This window comes from Fopius arisanus, unplaced genomic scaffold (genome assembly GCF_000806365.1).
Source record: "Fopius arisanus strain USDA-PBARC FA_bdor unplaced genomic scaffold, ASM80636v1 scaffold00158, whole genome shotgun sequence".
Taxonomy (NCBI): domain Eukaryota; kingdom Metazoa; phylum Arthropoda; class Insecta; order Hymenoptera; family Braconidae; genus Fopius; species Fopius arisanus.
Window position 1 is genome coordinate 76,965 of NW_011887897.1, and position 17,085 is coordinate 94,049.

The 17,085-nt window shown below is 36.2% G+C and overlaps 1 protein-coding gene across 7 annotated transcripts in view; it reads left to right on the forward strand.

Annotated features, from left to right (window-relative positions):
• Positions 1-17,085, forward strand: part of Sms (spermine synthase) — a 184,674-nt gene that overhangs the window by 74,574 nt on the left and 93,015 nt on the right. For 6 of the 7 annotated variants that reach the window (XM_011314363.1, XM_011314358.1, XM_011314365.1 and 3 more), the window contains one exon: positions 9,768-9,879. In XM_011314363.1, the coding sequence (XP_011312665.1) occupies positions 9,768-9,879 (112 nt within the window). Of the gene's footprint in view, positions 1-7,853; positions 7,966-9,767; positions 9,880-17,085 lie in introns of all 7 variants that reach the window. The other variant, XM_011314362.1, reaches the window with a different exon arrangement.

The following is a 17,085-nucleotide window of genomic DNA, read 5'->3' on the forward strand; positions in this document are numbered from 1 at the left end:
GGGGGGGGTCATACTGTACCCCCACCCTGGTATCACCCCCATTTCCTAAGGTGCTGAAGAAGTTTTTGAGAAAAAGACGGGACGATCGTGCGTTGGCTTCTCTAATTAATGTTCTTCTAATGTCAAACGTGGCATGTTTATGCTTTTTTCCGACCTTCGTGGGCCATAAATTGTGGACCTTCTTTAACGATGGATAACTATTTTTCATTAGAAAACTGGCGCGTCAAATGGAGTGGACCCTTTGAAGCTGGAGATGTCCCCTTTTTGGACAACAAGAAGTCATCTGTCGAACTGTGTCAATTCTTGGAAGCCATCTCATAACTTTCGTTGCATATGGGGTGTAGGTGACGTCATGTTCTCGGCCGACCCCCTGTAATCAATGGGGGAGACACTCGGAATAGATGTATCTCTATTGGTCTGCCTTTTCTTTTGTCGATATCGGTGAACCTGTGGTTGATGTGGCCCATTTCTAGGTTGCTGACATTTTTTACTTCTTTGGGCAGTTCGCATCTGCGGTTACTATTGGTGGGTTGTTTAAGTTACTGGCTCCCCGTATTCAATAGAGGAAAGAAGAAAAGTGGAAAGGATCTCTTTAGAAATGCCTTTAAGCAATTATGTGGCTTCCTTTAGTTGTGATGGTCATTTCTAAACGCTTCTCAGGCCATAATGACGACCACTTGAAAACCTGCCAGGTAGTCCCTTTTATTGTGGTTAGCTCGCATAATCGATATTTCGGCTGGACATACTGAATTCCATTCCTCCCCCGCGATAGCGTATCTGCCAAGTTGACGTCACAGGCAGAGGTCACGTCACAGGCAGAGAGTTGTCGTGTATTATATTACAGCTAACAACTCGCCCCTAACCCCTTAAAAAAACTTCAATTGCTTTTTTCCCTTTTAAACGCACGCTATTTTGCAAAAGTATCCTTAGATACATTATATAAATCGCGGTTGATCTTTCTGATGAGATTTTTACTTTTTTCACTTATTACATTATTACAAAAATAACTCCATAGCAACGGATACGAATTCAGTTTTTCAAGAGTTTTATTTCGAGAGCGTTACTATTCCCTAGCGCTGTTTGGGTGGGCTGTTCTAGGGAATAAAATTAGTAAGTTGGAGAAAATTGTCTGCGCTTACGGAATTCATCCGCACGGGTCCGTAGCGGTGGCGCATGAACTAGGATGGAGCCCGTGCTTGTAAGTCAATCAAAGAGCGTCAAGTCATTTTATATTTGTGTCTTACCCTTTTACAATTGGAATCGATTGTTAATTATTTAATGATTTGAATATAGCAAACAAATTAAAAATTTTAGTTCAGTTAAAATTAATTACCTAAATAAACTAATATTTGCGAATTACTCTTCAACAATTGGAATCGAGGGTTAATAATTTAATGATTTGAATATAACAACCAAATTAAAAATTTTAGTTCAGTTAAAATTAATTACCTAAATAACCTAATATTTGTGAATTACTCTTTAACAATTGGAATCGATTGTTAGTAATTTAATGATTGGAATATTATACCCAAATTAAAAATTTTAGTTCAGTCAAAATTAATTACCTAAATAACCCAATATTTGTGAATTACTCTTTAACAACTGGAATCGATTGTTAATCATTTAATGATTTGAATATAACCAAATTAACAATTTTAGTTCAGTTAAAATGAATTACCTAAATAACCTAATATTTGCGAATTACTCTTCAACAATTGCAATCGATTGTTAATAATTTAATGATTTGAATATAACGACCAAATTAAAAATTTTATTTCAGTTAAAATTAATTACCTAAATAACCTAATATTTGTGAGTTACTCTTTAACAATTGGAATCAATTGTTAATATTTAATTTCAATATTGCACCGAAATTTAATCCTTTAAATTAAAAATTTTCAGTGCTTCAATCTTCGAGCATTTCAATCATTAATTAATTACGTAAATAACCTAATATTTGTAAATTACCCTTTAACAATTGGAATCGAGTGTTAATATTTGAATTAAAATATTACCTCCAAACCTAAATTTTTTATGTGATATTTTTCAATAATCAACTTGAATGACTGAATAAAAACTAAAACATGAATATTTAAATTATATTTCGTTGAGAAAAATTACTATGATGAACTAACACATGTCAGAGAGGCTTAAATCAGGTACCAATACTTTTGATTGCATCATTTGTTTGGTAATTATTAACATAAAAAAAAAATCATAAAAAAAAGTTGTGAGCAAATGGCGCCAAGTCGACGCTAATTTAAACGCAAGATAGAAGCATGGGACAATAACTGCATGCATGACATCACACAATTTAAAAAAAAATCATATAAATATTAAATTTAAAAAATCATAAAAAAATTTTGTAAAAATGGCGCCAAGTCGACGTGAATCTGATCGCCTCCAAGACAGAAAGAAGGGGCAATTACTGAATAGTTGAAATAACACAGTAGGCGAACTGATTATGATATAATCTTATTTTAAAAAAAACATGGAAATATTCAAAAATGCCAAGTTTATGCTGACAGCGTCAACTAGGACAATTTTCCGCAGTTTTAGTTCCGATTGGAAAATCGATTATTGTTAATAAAGGCTTCTTTCATTCCGGCTGTAAGACAGTATTTTACGGCTGCGTTGCTTTGGTTCGCGTCCACGAAACGCTGACTACGGCTGTTATGACAAAAAATAGTGGGCGTCATACGGCCAAAAAAAATTTGTCGACCAATATGATTGTTGCAAACCTCATCTTCGCTAGAAAAGTTTTTTTCGGCCTAATGACAAAATATACTATTTCAAACCCCGTCCATAGGAAATTGATTCGGAAAAAAGTCAACTTGGCGCGCCTAATTTTTCCCCTTCAATTCACTGAGTATCATTACATTCGCGGGAACATAGTAAAAAATTACAAGTATATTTTAGCATTTCCCTAGCAAGTCATAAATTCGTAAGTGGATTATTGATTGAATGCATCAATTGATAATTACGTAATTACTTCAGTCGTTACGGACATCCTATCATGTATAAGCACTACATCTAATTTTAAACTATTCACTGATGATCTTCGTCCCCCACTCTTTGCCGTTGTCTAAGAATGTGAGTGTGCCACCCTGCGTCGCTTATGAACGCGCCATCACACTGACGGGTACCCACTCGCCTCATACCGATATGCTATTTGACGTTCATTGGTGATTAGGTTAAGTACACGTCAGGTATACGAAATCCAATTGTTGATATTAAAAGCTGAATCAAATCTCAATAGTTTTGTTGTTTTGCCAATTAGCGTGCGAACTCTAGCTTTGTCAATCATTCACTTCCTACGAAGTATGTTCATTATCGAACAGCCCGCCGCGCCAAGTTGACTTCTTTCCGAATCAATTTCCTATGGACGGGGTTTGAAACAGTATTTTTTGTCATTAGACCGAAAAAAACTTTTCTAGCGACGATGAGGTTTGCAACAATCATATTGGTCGACAAATTTTTTTTGACCGTATGACGCCCACTATTTTTTGTCATAACAGCCGTAGTCAGCGTTTCGTGGGCGCGAAGCAAAGCAACGGAGCCGTAAAATACTGTCTTTCAGCCGGAATGATAAAAGCCTTTATTAACAATAATCGATTTTCCAATCGGAACTAAAACTGCGGAAAATTGTCCTAGTTGACGCTGTCAGCATAAACTTGGCATCTTTTAATATTTCCATGTTTTTTTTTTAAATAAGATTATATCATAATCAGTTCGTCTACTGTGTGATTTCAACTATTCACTAATTGTCCCTTCTTTCTGTCTTGGAGGCGATCAGATACACGTCGACTTGGCGCCATTTTTTCACAAAATGTTTTTGTGATTTTTTAAATTTTATAGGTAATTATGGTGCAGGACTACAGGTGAGATGTGGTGGTTAGCTGTTTCTACAATCCGGTCACATTTCTAAATATCACACGTCAAAATATCGCGTCAAAAAAAAACATGTCAAAATATCACTGTAACAAATATCAGACGTCAAAATTCCACAGTAAAAAATATCATACGTTAAAATATCAAAGTAAAAAAAATTAATTTTTCAAAAATTAATCATTTTATTTTAATGTGAAAATTTTTCAGCTATGAGAGCGTTCATTAATTGAACGAATCAGTAGAAAACAAAAACAACAAAGGAATAACCAATACAAACATATGAGGAGAGGGACAATAACAATAGTTATCATTATTGACAAGCGCACATTAGAAGAAATGCCACTTAAGTACTCAAGTGCATCCTCATTAACATCAAATCGGTGACCAAAGTACGTAAACGAGCATCATAATGCACATAAGCCTTCCTTCTCGTCGATGCCACAATCCTTCCGGATGAAAATTGCTCAACACCAGTTTCTGTTGTCCCTTGTTCCCTCTGCAGAGTAGAGAGAAACCGGCTCATTTCAGAGTGTGTCCTGGCAACCCTCTTGTTAAACCCATTGTGCCAACCTTCAAGTGCGTTGTTGGTTCGAGGATTACCATTAATAACCGCCTCATAGCAATTCCAATCAGCAATTTGAAATCGCCCTGATTTATATTCTCTGCCATGCTTATGACCCATCCACGTGTCTGTAAAATATATCAGTAGAGGAGCAAAAGTCACAGCGTTCTCAGTAAAATATGGCAATTTAACTAATGTTGTGTAGTAGGCATAAACGTGAGTGATGGGAACGAAAGCTAAGGCCCCTAACATTCGAACTTGTGGCGCAAATTCAAGGTCATTGATGCATGTAATCTGTAAGCCACAGCTTTGAACGTGTCGATAAATACACTCGCCAAAATGGAAGAAGTAGCCATGCCGAGGGATACCTGGAAACACTATGTCCAATGCATTCAGAAAACCTTTCTCAAAATCGGTGACGAATATGCCCGGGTGATATTCAATTCCTTCTTCTTCCATCAGTTATTGTAAAATTACGGTGTACAATCGTTCATCTTTAGAGGATGCCAAAACATATGCAAACGGTAAGACTTTCTTTTTCATTTCACCTGTGGTCTCATCTTCACCTTCCAATACTCCATGCATAGAATATAACTGCTGAAATAATCCAGGCACAACTGAGAATGTTCCATCTGCCATCCAGATACGACAACGAGCTATGTTTCGTACATTCGGAGTTGTTGCCTACACTAAGAACCTATTTCTTTCTCCACCACTATCATAAAATAGAAAATTATCACCATTCAATGTCTTCCTGGAATATTCAGGAATCTCAAGCTCGCCAAGTGAAGCTGATGTAAGAAATCGTGGTGCTACGGCTGCTCGTACCCGTTGAACTGTTCGTTTCAATAGCTATAGGTCAGGTAGCTCATTTTTTACTGTGATGTTTTGACGTGTGATATTTGTTATTGTGATATTTTGACGTGTGATTTTTTGACGTGATATTTTGACGCGTGATATTTTTTACGGAAATATTTAGATGTGTCGCCCTACAATCCATAGAATCAGCACCGATCAAAAAGGCTTTTATGAAAAGGCTCGGCACCTTAAAAACAAAAAATGAACATTCGCATTTAAAAAATTAGGAAATGTACTTTCTTAATATTGCTCTTATGAACGTTACCTTTTAACGTGTGATTTTTTCTACGCCTAGCCATCTCACCTTTCGTTGAAGGCAATATTGACTGCTTAGGAATGTGAGGAGAGGATTTCAAAGTTACATTTAAAAAAATTTAATGTTCCAACATGCAACTTTCGAGACCTGCCTAAAGAGCGACTGAGTCCCGGTAGTTTCAGCTTCTTGATCGTCAGTTTGAGCCAGAGCTCAGATGAGTGTCGCCAATAGGCTCGTAATATACTGTCAAATCAAGCCTTGAAAAGCAATGAGATCAGGCCGGGGCCGGGCCCGAGCCACTCGGCCGTAGTGAACTAAGCCATTCTCAGTTCTGTTCTCATCGTCAGTCTTTGGAATTCTTATCAGACTTATATTCATTTTCTCCACCCCGACTATTCATCCACGAACTATTTGCTTCAAATTATTGGGTTAAGTTTTCCTTCCACCTCGGACTTTTGGATAATTGTTTTATTTCATTTATTGAACCGCTGAAAATATGGTCTGGATACAAAATTATTTACGTGCTGCCTATTTCGAATGAAAAATTGATATTTATGTTTCAAATTAATAGAAAGGCTCAAATTCACGCTTAATCATACTGTCGCCCTCTGTCGGTATCGGTCGAACAAGAGGATGGAGAAAGGGATGGGATTGTTGGGATGGAGAAAGATCGAATTAGAGTTGGTAGCTTCGTTAACTGAAAAAGGCCCTTCTCCCAGCTCTCACGGACGAAGCTTAGGAATCTCGGGGTTTTGTAATATGAATCTGGGGCGGGATATTTCTTCTGTATAATATTGAATTCTCAATATTTTTCATAATTTCTTCTCTGCTTTTTTCTTCTGCGTCTCCGGGTATCATTCTATAAGACCTTGTATTTGATAGAGTCTGCGAGGAGCACTGAGGTATCTCAGCCTCCTCGATTTTGTGTTACCGTCGAACGCTCCCGATTAATCATTTGATCTCATTTATCATTTTAGTTACAGACTTATCCACTCCGGAACTACGGTTTAGAAAGAAATGAATCAGACCCTAACTTGAGTTTTTCCGAGAATCAAACAAGTGTGGGAATCGACTCCATATGGATTATTGCAGGGTTTTCCCACTTAGGTATTCGAATTTCTCTACGGGTATGCTCGCCCCTATTTCGATAGTGGGCATTTTATTCTTCAACTACTTGAGTATGTGGTTAATTAATGGCCCGCCTTCTGCTGTTCTTGCTGGAAAAAAATATATTTTTCTGAAGGCATTTCTTGAGGAAAGGTTCTGCTAGGTGGTCTAAATTGAATTTCAAGCCTAATAATTATGCGGAACTTTAAGATGATCTTTCAAAAAATGATGGGTAATGTTCTTTCAGAACGATTATTAACACCTGAAATTATTTCTAATTTAATAAAGTTGCATAATATCCTGATAATCAAGTTGATTAACATAAATGTGGTATTTAAATCTGGACTTGGACAGTCAGGAAATTATTAAAAATTCAAAAAACAAATTCTAACAATAAAAGATGACACTTTCAAAATTATGTTTGGGGCAGGTTTCTTCAAATTGCTTATGAAATGTCTTACACCAGAATATGTTATATCAATATATTCATAGATATTTAATTTCAGATTTATGTTTGGAACTCATTATGGCATTTGAAATTGTTTTTCTCAAAAACCGAAAAGTATTAGACAAATTGTTAAACCAGAAACTCAATTTCCGTCATACATACCCAGAAAGTTCGATTTTGCTCCCCAAATGATGGGAAAGAAGTGACCTATTCCATCGCTTAGATTTATGTTGTTTCTGACGATCCTGGGGATGATATAGCCCCCGTTTCTCCCATCATTTACAGAAAAAATCGAACGTTTCCGTCTAGTAATAACGGAAGGAATAATGTGCATCGAGAAAGGGAAACAGAGCATTCAAACCTACGTGTTGGCCCCGGGCCGGTGATACACATGTCGGACAGAATACGCCATTTCCTTTCCTTGATGCACAACATACTATTACGTATTGACAATGGTGAAGTCGGCTTATTTTTACCATACCCACAACTTTCTAAGTTCTACTTTTGTCGAGCTATGTTATAAAATTATTAAAATAAATGCCATTCTAAATGCATGTAGAAAAAACTATAACACCATGCAACCATTATTACCATTAAAATCAGTGTAATCAATGAAAATTTCGAAGATAAAAACTGTTCCACAAGTATTCATTGTTCATTAATATCAAAGTAGCGATTAATCATTATTTAAAAACGGGGAAGAAACATCGTTAACTGACAGGACATTGTAGCAGTGGCGTGACTTGGAAGCTGACATTGCTTTGGCTTTAAATTGCCAGCGCAGCAAGCGTTTACCACCTGTAAGGCGAGGAACCATATATGATCTCTATTTGACACTATCAGGTAGAAAAATGCTTTACCAAAAAGAAAAACCACAATTTCGAGTCTGTTCATTGTTTATCTTTGGTTTTCTTCTTTAATTTATATCATATTTGTCTACATATGTTTTCATTATTGTAACCTCTTGTTATATCTGTCATAATGGAACCATTGTCTTGACTATTAACAAGCAGGTTATTGATTTGTTTATTCAAAGAGAAAATTAATGAAATATTAGCGATTTTAAGATAGGCCGCTTGCCTAGGAATGCTGAATGACGAATACTCCCCGCACTTGTATTTCAGTTTTTCTCGAAAATTTTCGAAACTTCCTGCACTCACTTATTCATTCCCATTTCTGTCGATCATTTAGTGAATTATATATATATTTAGTATAATGCCAGTATATAATAGTACAATTAATTAAATACTGGTTATGTATCCTACGAACAAAAAATTGGAATCTTCAATTACCTTTTGTCCCAAATGAACAAAAATGTCCCCTAAATAATGACAATTTCATAAGATGATCATTAACGATTTGGGGCTCAATGTAATTGACTCTTATATTGTTATTATTGATCATGAGTGACAATTTTCATTGATCGTAACTTTTTGTAATATATTAATATCACTCTTTAATTGTGGTAGAGAATTCTCATATTTGGCTTGACTATTATTTTATTTTTACTGAACTTTATATCCATAGAGTACATAGATTTTTAATGGAAACCACTGAACTGTAATTATACTGGAAGGGGCACTTCGCTCTCCGTCTGTGCGAGAGAGAAAGAAATTAGCGAGGATTTCTGCTCTTGTCATACAATCCGCTCGAAAAGTTTCATTAACTGCTTAGGAGAGTGGGGTTACGAGGGTTCTAATTTGATTCCCATCTCATGAAATGTTACTTTATTTTAGTGGTGAGCAATTTTGTGAAGAAATCTCAACCGACCCTATTTGTTGTTTTTTCTGTAAATTTAATAAGTCACAAGATACATCTTATGGTACTCTTTCTAATCAAAATCAACTATTTCTTTCATAAACACAGAATCCATCTAACTGCTGGAAGTAAATGATTATGTATTAAATCTCGTCCAAAAAGTATAAGAAATAAGGAGAAAAAATCTGAAAAATACCTAGATGACATAATGTATGCATTATTACAACAACGCATTTTTCATGTCAACGGTATATTTAAATACCGTAAATTCAATTTAAAATTATCAATATACGATTGGTAAACGGTTTTCTATCCAAATTGATAAAATGTATAACATTGAAAACGTGCACATTAGAATTGATATTCTGCAATATGTTATTTTTCATGGAGAGAATTCTTGCCACGACAATTGCGCATCATTTTCGTAGTAGAAATTCCATATACGTCAAAAATTTAACAATTCCTTCTTAATCTTCCTTCTTATCTTTACTCATTTTTATTAGGTCATGTTCTCTCTAAATTAATAATTTTATAGGTGCTAATTGTCAGACGACATCAAGAGCCGAGTCAAATACTGTAGGCAGAAAGAGGTCTAACCTTTTGAGTCAAATGGTTGCTTAAGTAGTTTAGCTGTTACAGCGCATGCGCAATGAGCTAAAAGAGGACAGAGAATCTCACCTTCAGAGGCTCACAAAACGAGTCCTCTTATACGTTGAGCCCGATAGTGCCTTTCAGTATAATTATATTTCACGGATTTGAAACCGGGGATGAAGAAAATATCACGTTTCTTTGAAAAAATACTCCATAATAAGAAGTAGAAAATTTTTTTAACTAGATAGATGCATTTGTTCTGTTTATTCATTGGTTCGCTTGACGGCTAATGGTAGTCGGCCAGAGACTTGGAGACAACAATGCAGGCAGCGGCAACAGCCACTCGATCACATGCGCTTGCCCCACTCAAACGCGGTGGCCCATTTGAGAGATACTTTCCTACCGCCGGTGAGTTTTTATTTATAATATGTTTACGGTTAAATTCCGAAAATTTTCTTACGAGGATTAAGTACTTAGGGATCAGATATACAATACAATTGCATCGGGATTGATAATTCATAAATCAATTAAATTTTCAAAGTGGTGAAATATTTATCAAGAAGTTGCTTATAAATTGCGATAATAAAAATTGACCATTAATGAAAGAAAAACGTGCATTATCGTTTGGTGTGTAACAAGGTCCTTGACTGGCACATTTATGTCCTTTATTTAGGATTACAATATGACAAAATAATTGACCAGCCCCTAACAACGTATTGTATTAACGTTTATTTCAATAATTTATGCATTAAGAGATGTTTTTTCCATAATTTTTGTTTTTGTTAAGCTCGGCATTAGCAACCGCAAGTGTGTTATATATTTGTCAAGGGGCGGGTCGATTCAATTTTTTGGTTTTTATCATGCTTTCTCACGCAAAAATAGCTTAATAATGAAAAATTTACATGTAACACAAAATATGAAAATAACAGGAAATATGCAGAAAAATATCGAAATTACATTTCTAGTCCAATGACAAATTCCGATACTTATGTTCATCTGTTATTAAGCTATTAATAACTTGCATGTATTTTTAGTGAACAGTTTATGTTTCATGTTTGCTAAGGTGTCCAATTTCACTAGAAAATTGAATCATACGTTTTATACGTTATTAGGAATCTTGTGATTATTGATCATGGACATAAAAGGGGCGCACATTGTAGCTTTAAAGTTAGCTAAAACGTCAACAGTACACTGAGAAAAAAAAAAATTTTGCCAAGCATTCACGTACTTCAGGGAGCGATTTAGGTTTGAAAAAGTGATTTTATGATACCAGTTTAAAAAAGGCGTAAAAGAAGGTCCTCTGTTATACGCTTGGCGCATGAAGGTCCCCGTTTTCACCAGTATCATAAAATTTTGTACAAGACATGCCAAAGAAAGTAATTTCTAACGAATCTGATGACAACCCTCTGCTTCCGCTCAGCATGTAAGCCTTAGACTAGGCTAAAAGTACTTTTTTGAATTTGCATCGTAGTATATGATTCTGACTTCAAAAAGTAATAACTTATCGTATTTTACGTACCTTGGTTAGACTTCTACTATTTTCTCAATCGAATCATTTTCATACAATCATAATTAGATTCTCATTATGATAATCATTATTCTAATCGGAAAAATCGCTTGAATAGAATAGCTAAGCTGAAATACTCATTAGAAGATGAAATATTACGAGAGGACCCGGTTGGGAATAAGGTATTGCATATTGATTTCGTTCTCAACAGTTATTAGTATTTTTTTTTGCTCAACACGGGACTGGACCCTGGCGATTAAAATCGGGTATCCGCAAATAATAAAATGGGCAATCAAATCCTTGTAAACTCTACAGAAATCAGAACTAAGATGGTATCCACGTAACACTATTACAAAAGTGAATAAAAATCATTCTGTGGACCTTGCATTAATTGACGTTCTCAAGACGGAGTTACCGACTTACTACTGATACAGGGTATAACATAATAAGTGTAATACTTCTCGACCACAAGTTCAGGGACCCCTCCTGAACACTAGAAAAATAAGAAAAAAAGACTTACTCCACCAATTTTAAATAACTAAAAATTAAGGAGGGCTGAGTTATGGCGCGTAAGTGGTAGAAGTCGACTGAGATATGACAACAGCGTGTGAGAGACGTCGGGAAATGAGAGAGGTAGTTGAGTACCACTGCTGTGCCGTGAATTTCGGGCCGACACGCATGTAGCATAGAATAACAACATGCATGAGTCTTCCTAAATGTCGAATCCAACCATAAAAATAATGTTTCTTTCGATAGTTACCGGTTATGTTTATTCCAGAGGAATTCCTGAATAATTCCAGAGGGATTCCTTAGGAATTTCAGAGGGGTTTCTTATAAATTTAAAATGAATTTGTTAGGATTCCCAAACTAACTCATCAGGAATTTGCAGATGAATTCCTTAGGAATTTCAGACGTATTCCTGACGCATTTCAGATGAATTCCTTAGGAATTTTAGAATGATTCCTTAGGAAATTATGAATAATCCTTCCCAAATCCCGAGGAATTTCTTTGGAAATCCTAAAGAATTCCTAAGGAATCTCATTTGAAAAACTAAAAAATTCTTCTAGAATTTTTAAAAGGAATACATAGAGGATTTTGAACAAGAGCGATGCATGTTGTTACTCTATGCTACATGCCTGTCTACCTCTCTCGTATCCCGACGTCTCTCACGCGCCGTTGTCATATCTCAGTCGACTTCAACCACTCACATTTACGCGCCATAACTCAGCCCTCTCATTGGCCCTCGTTAATTTTTAATTATTTAAAATGGGTCAAGTAAATTTTTTTTTTCCTATTTTTCTAGTGTTCAGGAGGAGTCTCTGAACTCGTGGTTGAGAGGCATTACAGTTATTAAGTTACACCCTGTAGAATATCACATTCGTTACCGGAACGAAAAAACTCTGAAATCAATCAAAATTAAAAGTCAAGGAAATTAAATCATTTTCGATGATTAAGATGATAACTCTACTATTATAAATGGGAATCAAATTTATTAAAAGATGTAGTAATCCCCCAAAAAAAATATAAGAAAAAAATGTCCAGTAACTATTTAGATACCTTGTCCCGGAAAAAAGATTGAAAACAAATAGTATTTGTTGAGGGGTTATAACATTCTTACACTCAGTATATTATGATGAATTTCAAAAAGTAGGTATAATCGCGCGCGTTCCTCGTATTTTATAGTATGCGGTGAAAGGAAAAGAAGTATGACATTTTACAAAATAATTTGTTAGTTCTTACAATCCAAATAGAACATGGAAAAAATTGGAGCCGTATTCCATTTTTAACAAAATGGATTGGACTATTCGAGGACGCTCTTTGTATGGATTGGCAAATCGTTCTAAATAGTTGCGAATGTAAATGAATCGAATGGAATAGCAATAGTATCGACTTTAGGAAATCATTAACATATTCGATTCTTGTAAATGATCACAGTAATGGTGCAACGATTCTCACCCGGACTGGAACTCGGAAAAAAATCGCGGAGCTATCCAGTTTGGAATCAACATCGGAGCGAAAATTTTGAAGCGTTTCAGCTTGGAACAATACCCTAAACCAGAGGTGGGCAACCTCAGCTCTTGGAGCTACTCCAGCTCCCAACCTCCATTAGGCAAAATTGTCCCAAGCCATAAAGTTTATGGCTGCACCCCCTTCGGGCCCATGATGCCCTGCACGTAGGCGAGAGTAGTGGGGATATTCGGCAGAAACTTGGTGATAGTAAAAGTGAAATAGAAAAATTTCCTATCTCTCTAATGGAAAGATTTTTCCAATCATTGTTTTTTTTGTTATTATCCTTCTGATCGGTTATTGGTTATTTTTATTCATCTTTATAAAAGAGGACTTCGTACCTTTCATAGATTTCTTGAAGTAATTTTGAAATTATAATTGAAATATTGTTTGGGAAACAATTATTAAATATCACCATGTTGTTAATAGACCTGAATTGACATACACTTTCAAATTTTTCATTTCTATATTTGCCGCTCTCGATGCCAAATTTTAATGAAAAAATTTCTCACAATCTTTAATTGACGATGAAATATTACTTTCTCAAGTTGATGAGCATTCGACATTCATTTACACTTATGAATATTGAATCTAAATCATCATCTTTTAATTCCATTTTTTTTTATGAACAGAAAATGTCCAAACACGTGCATAAAAATTCAAACCATTTTGCCCTCACATTTCAATCACGCGCGTGCGCCATCGCTCGTACCATCACCCTACGACACAAATATACGACAACCCTGGTAATCACGTTAGGTCCCTTACAATTGGAACCTTAATAATTTTATGGTTACAGCTCCGAGCCTACCTGAGGTTGCCCACCTCTGCCCTAAACGATACCCGTGGGATGTTTCTTACTAGAAATTAATAGTGTGGAATATTAGAGCTTGGAATCAAAGTTTTGGACAATTTCTCACTTGGAACGATGTTCTGACGAAGCTGTTTTAAAGCAGGCATCGACTGTCAGAAAAAAGATGATATTTGACTGACGTCTAGGTGCCAATTTTCAGATTGTTTTTCTCCTCAAAATTACATTTTTTATTACTCTCCTCTAAATTCAACAGTATATTTACGGAAATTTCCCGGTTTTCTATGGACCTTCGACCAGAAGGGGTACGAAACTGTAAGGTTCTGTTCGATTTTTTCCCTAAATATAGCCGGATAGGCACGGTGAATTCGCCTCTAGCGAATTTTACGGCGCTTTTGTTCTTATATATTTATGACCGAAACAGATAATTCTCTGAAAAATTTCAGATCTTTATCGTGGTTTCCTGGTGGTTCTTAAATTTTTTTTTTCTCATTCTAAAAATTTTTTCAAAAATCAAAAACAATCTGAAAAATCAAAAACGCTCTAAGATTGTAGAAAATTTTTTTCCCGAATCTTTCCTTACTAAATTCAATTTTTTAAAACGTTTCAGTTTTTCCATTCCTTCCAGACTTGAAGGAATTATTAAGGTTACTGCCACATCTGTTTCAGATGAAAAATGATTTGAACGGACAACATTAATTTCTCTTAAAATTTCAAAGGACCCTATCAATAATATTGAAGTAAACGTATCCAAACAGGAGAAATGAGTTTTTGAGAATAGTACCTATTGGTCATCGTGCGGAAAACAACCAGCCAAATCTATTTTTTCAATATCGTGAACGACTCAGGGCAGACAGTTCAATGATATTCAATCATTGAAATATATGGCAATGGACTAAATGAGAATTACTATGGATAGAGAAAAGAATTATTAGAGTTTTACATACTTTAACACTTCGATTTATTAATGCTCCGATATCGAAATTGATCGATGTACCATCGACGTGAATGACATATATTATTCAAAGCTCCGATTGTTCATATGGTAAATTGGACGATATTGAATTTACGCGAAAAATGAATTCAAGAGTGTTCATCGATTCTGGCACCAATTACATTTATTTTTGGAAATAAATGATCTTCATTTGACTCGACATCTATACATGTTGTTCGGAGAAAAATCCAAGGGTCTTGAAAGCCGAATTGATGTCCTTTCACATCCAAAACTTGAAAAAAATATTGTAATAAGATGCTCTCGGGATCAAAATCAATGTGGCAATCGATTCATCAGTTAGCTTTAAAATACTTCGTCGCTTTTCAATGATGATGGAATATATAATTAAGCATTATCACGGTCCTTTGCACTATGGTTCGCTCATAGACTCAGTATATTCAATTTACAAAATAAAGAATGGGCGACCTTCTACTATTCGGCTCAAGCGTGATTTCTCCCGAACGTAGCCCGTCTATGTTGAAACCAACCCAATTTTATAATGGAAACTTCATAAACATTACCAAATTAACATTATATCTTCCAATTGTAGGCTATAGTCGGTCGAAAGTAATAGAAACCGAAATTCTAGGATAATTTCATGTCAGATATAATTTGTGACCTTGGCCGGCGAATTAATATAAAATAATTCTCAGCCCTGGAACGATAAATCCGGAAAATGATTCACTGGGGGGGGGGAGTGAATTCTTTAATTAATTAAATTAAGGGTGTGCCTGAAAATGAAGAAAAAGGAAAGGGCGGAATGAATTAGTCGTGGGGAAAATTCTCACTAAGTTCAGTATATTTCGAAATTCCGTTTAATCACAAAAGTAACAAGAAGATTAACTGTTTGGGCCTTTTAGAAAAGAAAAACTAGGGAAGGGGTAAGGCCAGCCAACTTCCGGCAACACGATCAAATTTATCGGACGAAAGGAAAGAGAACAGGGGGAAGCTAATTGGCGAAGAGAGGGGTGAAGTCAGGGGGGTATCGATTCCGCTTATCGGAGAGGGGAAAATCACCAATAACATACGTTAATAATTAATACCCGCGATAGACACTAATAAACTATGGGCAATGAATATTGTTGAGGCTCACCGTTGGGGGGTGGGTTTATGATTGGGGACAGGGTGAATATCGTTGGGGCAGGGGATTAATATCCAGGAAGTACTCACACCAATGGCGGCTTTCCGTCTTCCTCCATGTGCAATCCTCCACGTGCAATCTTCCACGCCATCAAAATCTCCACGTACAAAATTCTAGAGTCCTAGCGTCTTCTACACTCATACTCCAGAGCATCCTGTGGCGCAACGAAGTTAACCAAGAGGTCGCCTATCAGTTGACTGCAGTGAAATATGGGCTCCATTGCTCACCTTGGTGATCCCTTACAGTCATCAACCAATTAGCAGAGGATGAAGGCCACCGCGTTCGAGCAGCAGTCCAGATACTCACCAAGGGTCGTTGTGTGGACGACATTTATGGAGGTGCAGAATCAACATGAATTCAAGGAGATAACAACCTAGTTACAGGGACTCTGCCTTGCAGGAGACTTCGAATCACAGAAATTGAGCAGCAATCAATCAGGAGCCCTGCAAGAGCTAGGTCTAACTACAGAAGATTCATTCATCCACTTTGAGGAGTCTATCATAAAGGTCTTTGGATTATGTTGGCAACAATCAACTAACACCTTCACTTATAAATTGTAACGTGGTATTTTTACCAGTTACTGGTTCTCGACCGTTTCGCGATTTTAGAGACTTCCACCAAGCGGGAAGTCACTTTCAATGGCGAGAGTTCTTGGGAAGAGAGGAGAAAATTGTTTTGATTTTATTTTGTTTCTTATATTTGTGAATTAAATGACGCGCCACCGCGTTCTCCCTGAGACATAATTGAGGATCCTGCGGAAGCCGGACGATGTCATCAGGCTCCGCTAGAGCTTTGGCGATGAGTGGGTTTTTCATTTGGCCGATGATGGGGCCACGATTCAGTCATCATTTACCCGGAAGTGACGCAGTTTTGCTGAGCACGACGTTGACGACAGTCAATGGAAAAATAGGAACAAATTATTCAAGGAGAGTTACTATTCTCTCAGGGTGGCGAATCATGCAAAAATTATTGTTGGAATTTTAGGGAAGCGCTGAGAATTTATTTTCGTTAATTCAGCACAGTTAATGATTGTTAAGCATCGCGAAATTTTACAGCGCATGCGTTTCGAATATATTATCTCTGTGGCGCAGACCCGGTTAATTGGGATTGGTAGATGATGACGTTGTCATCCCCCCCAAGCATCTGTTGCGAAT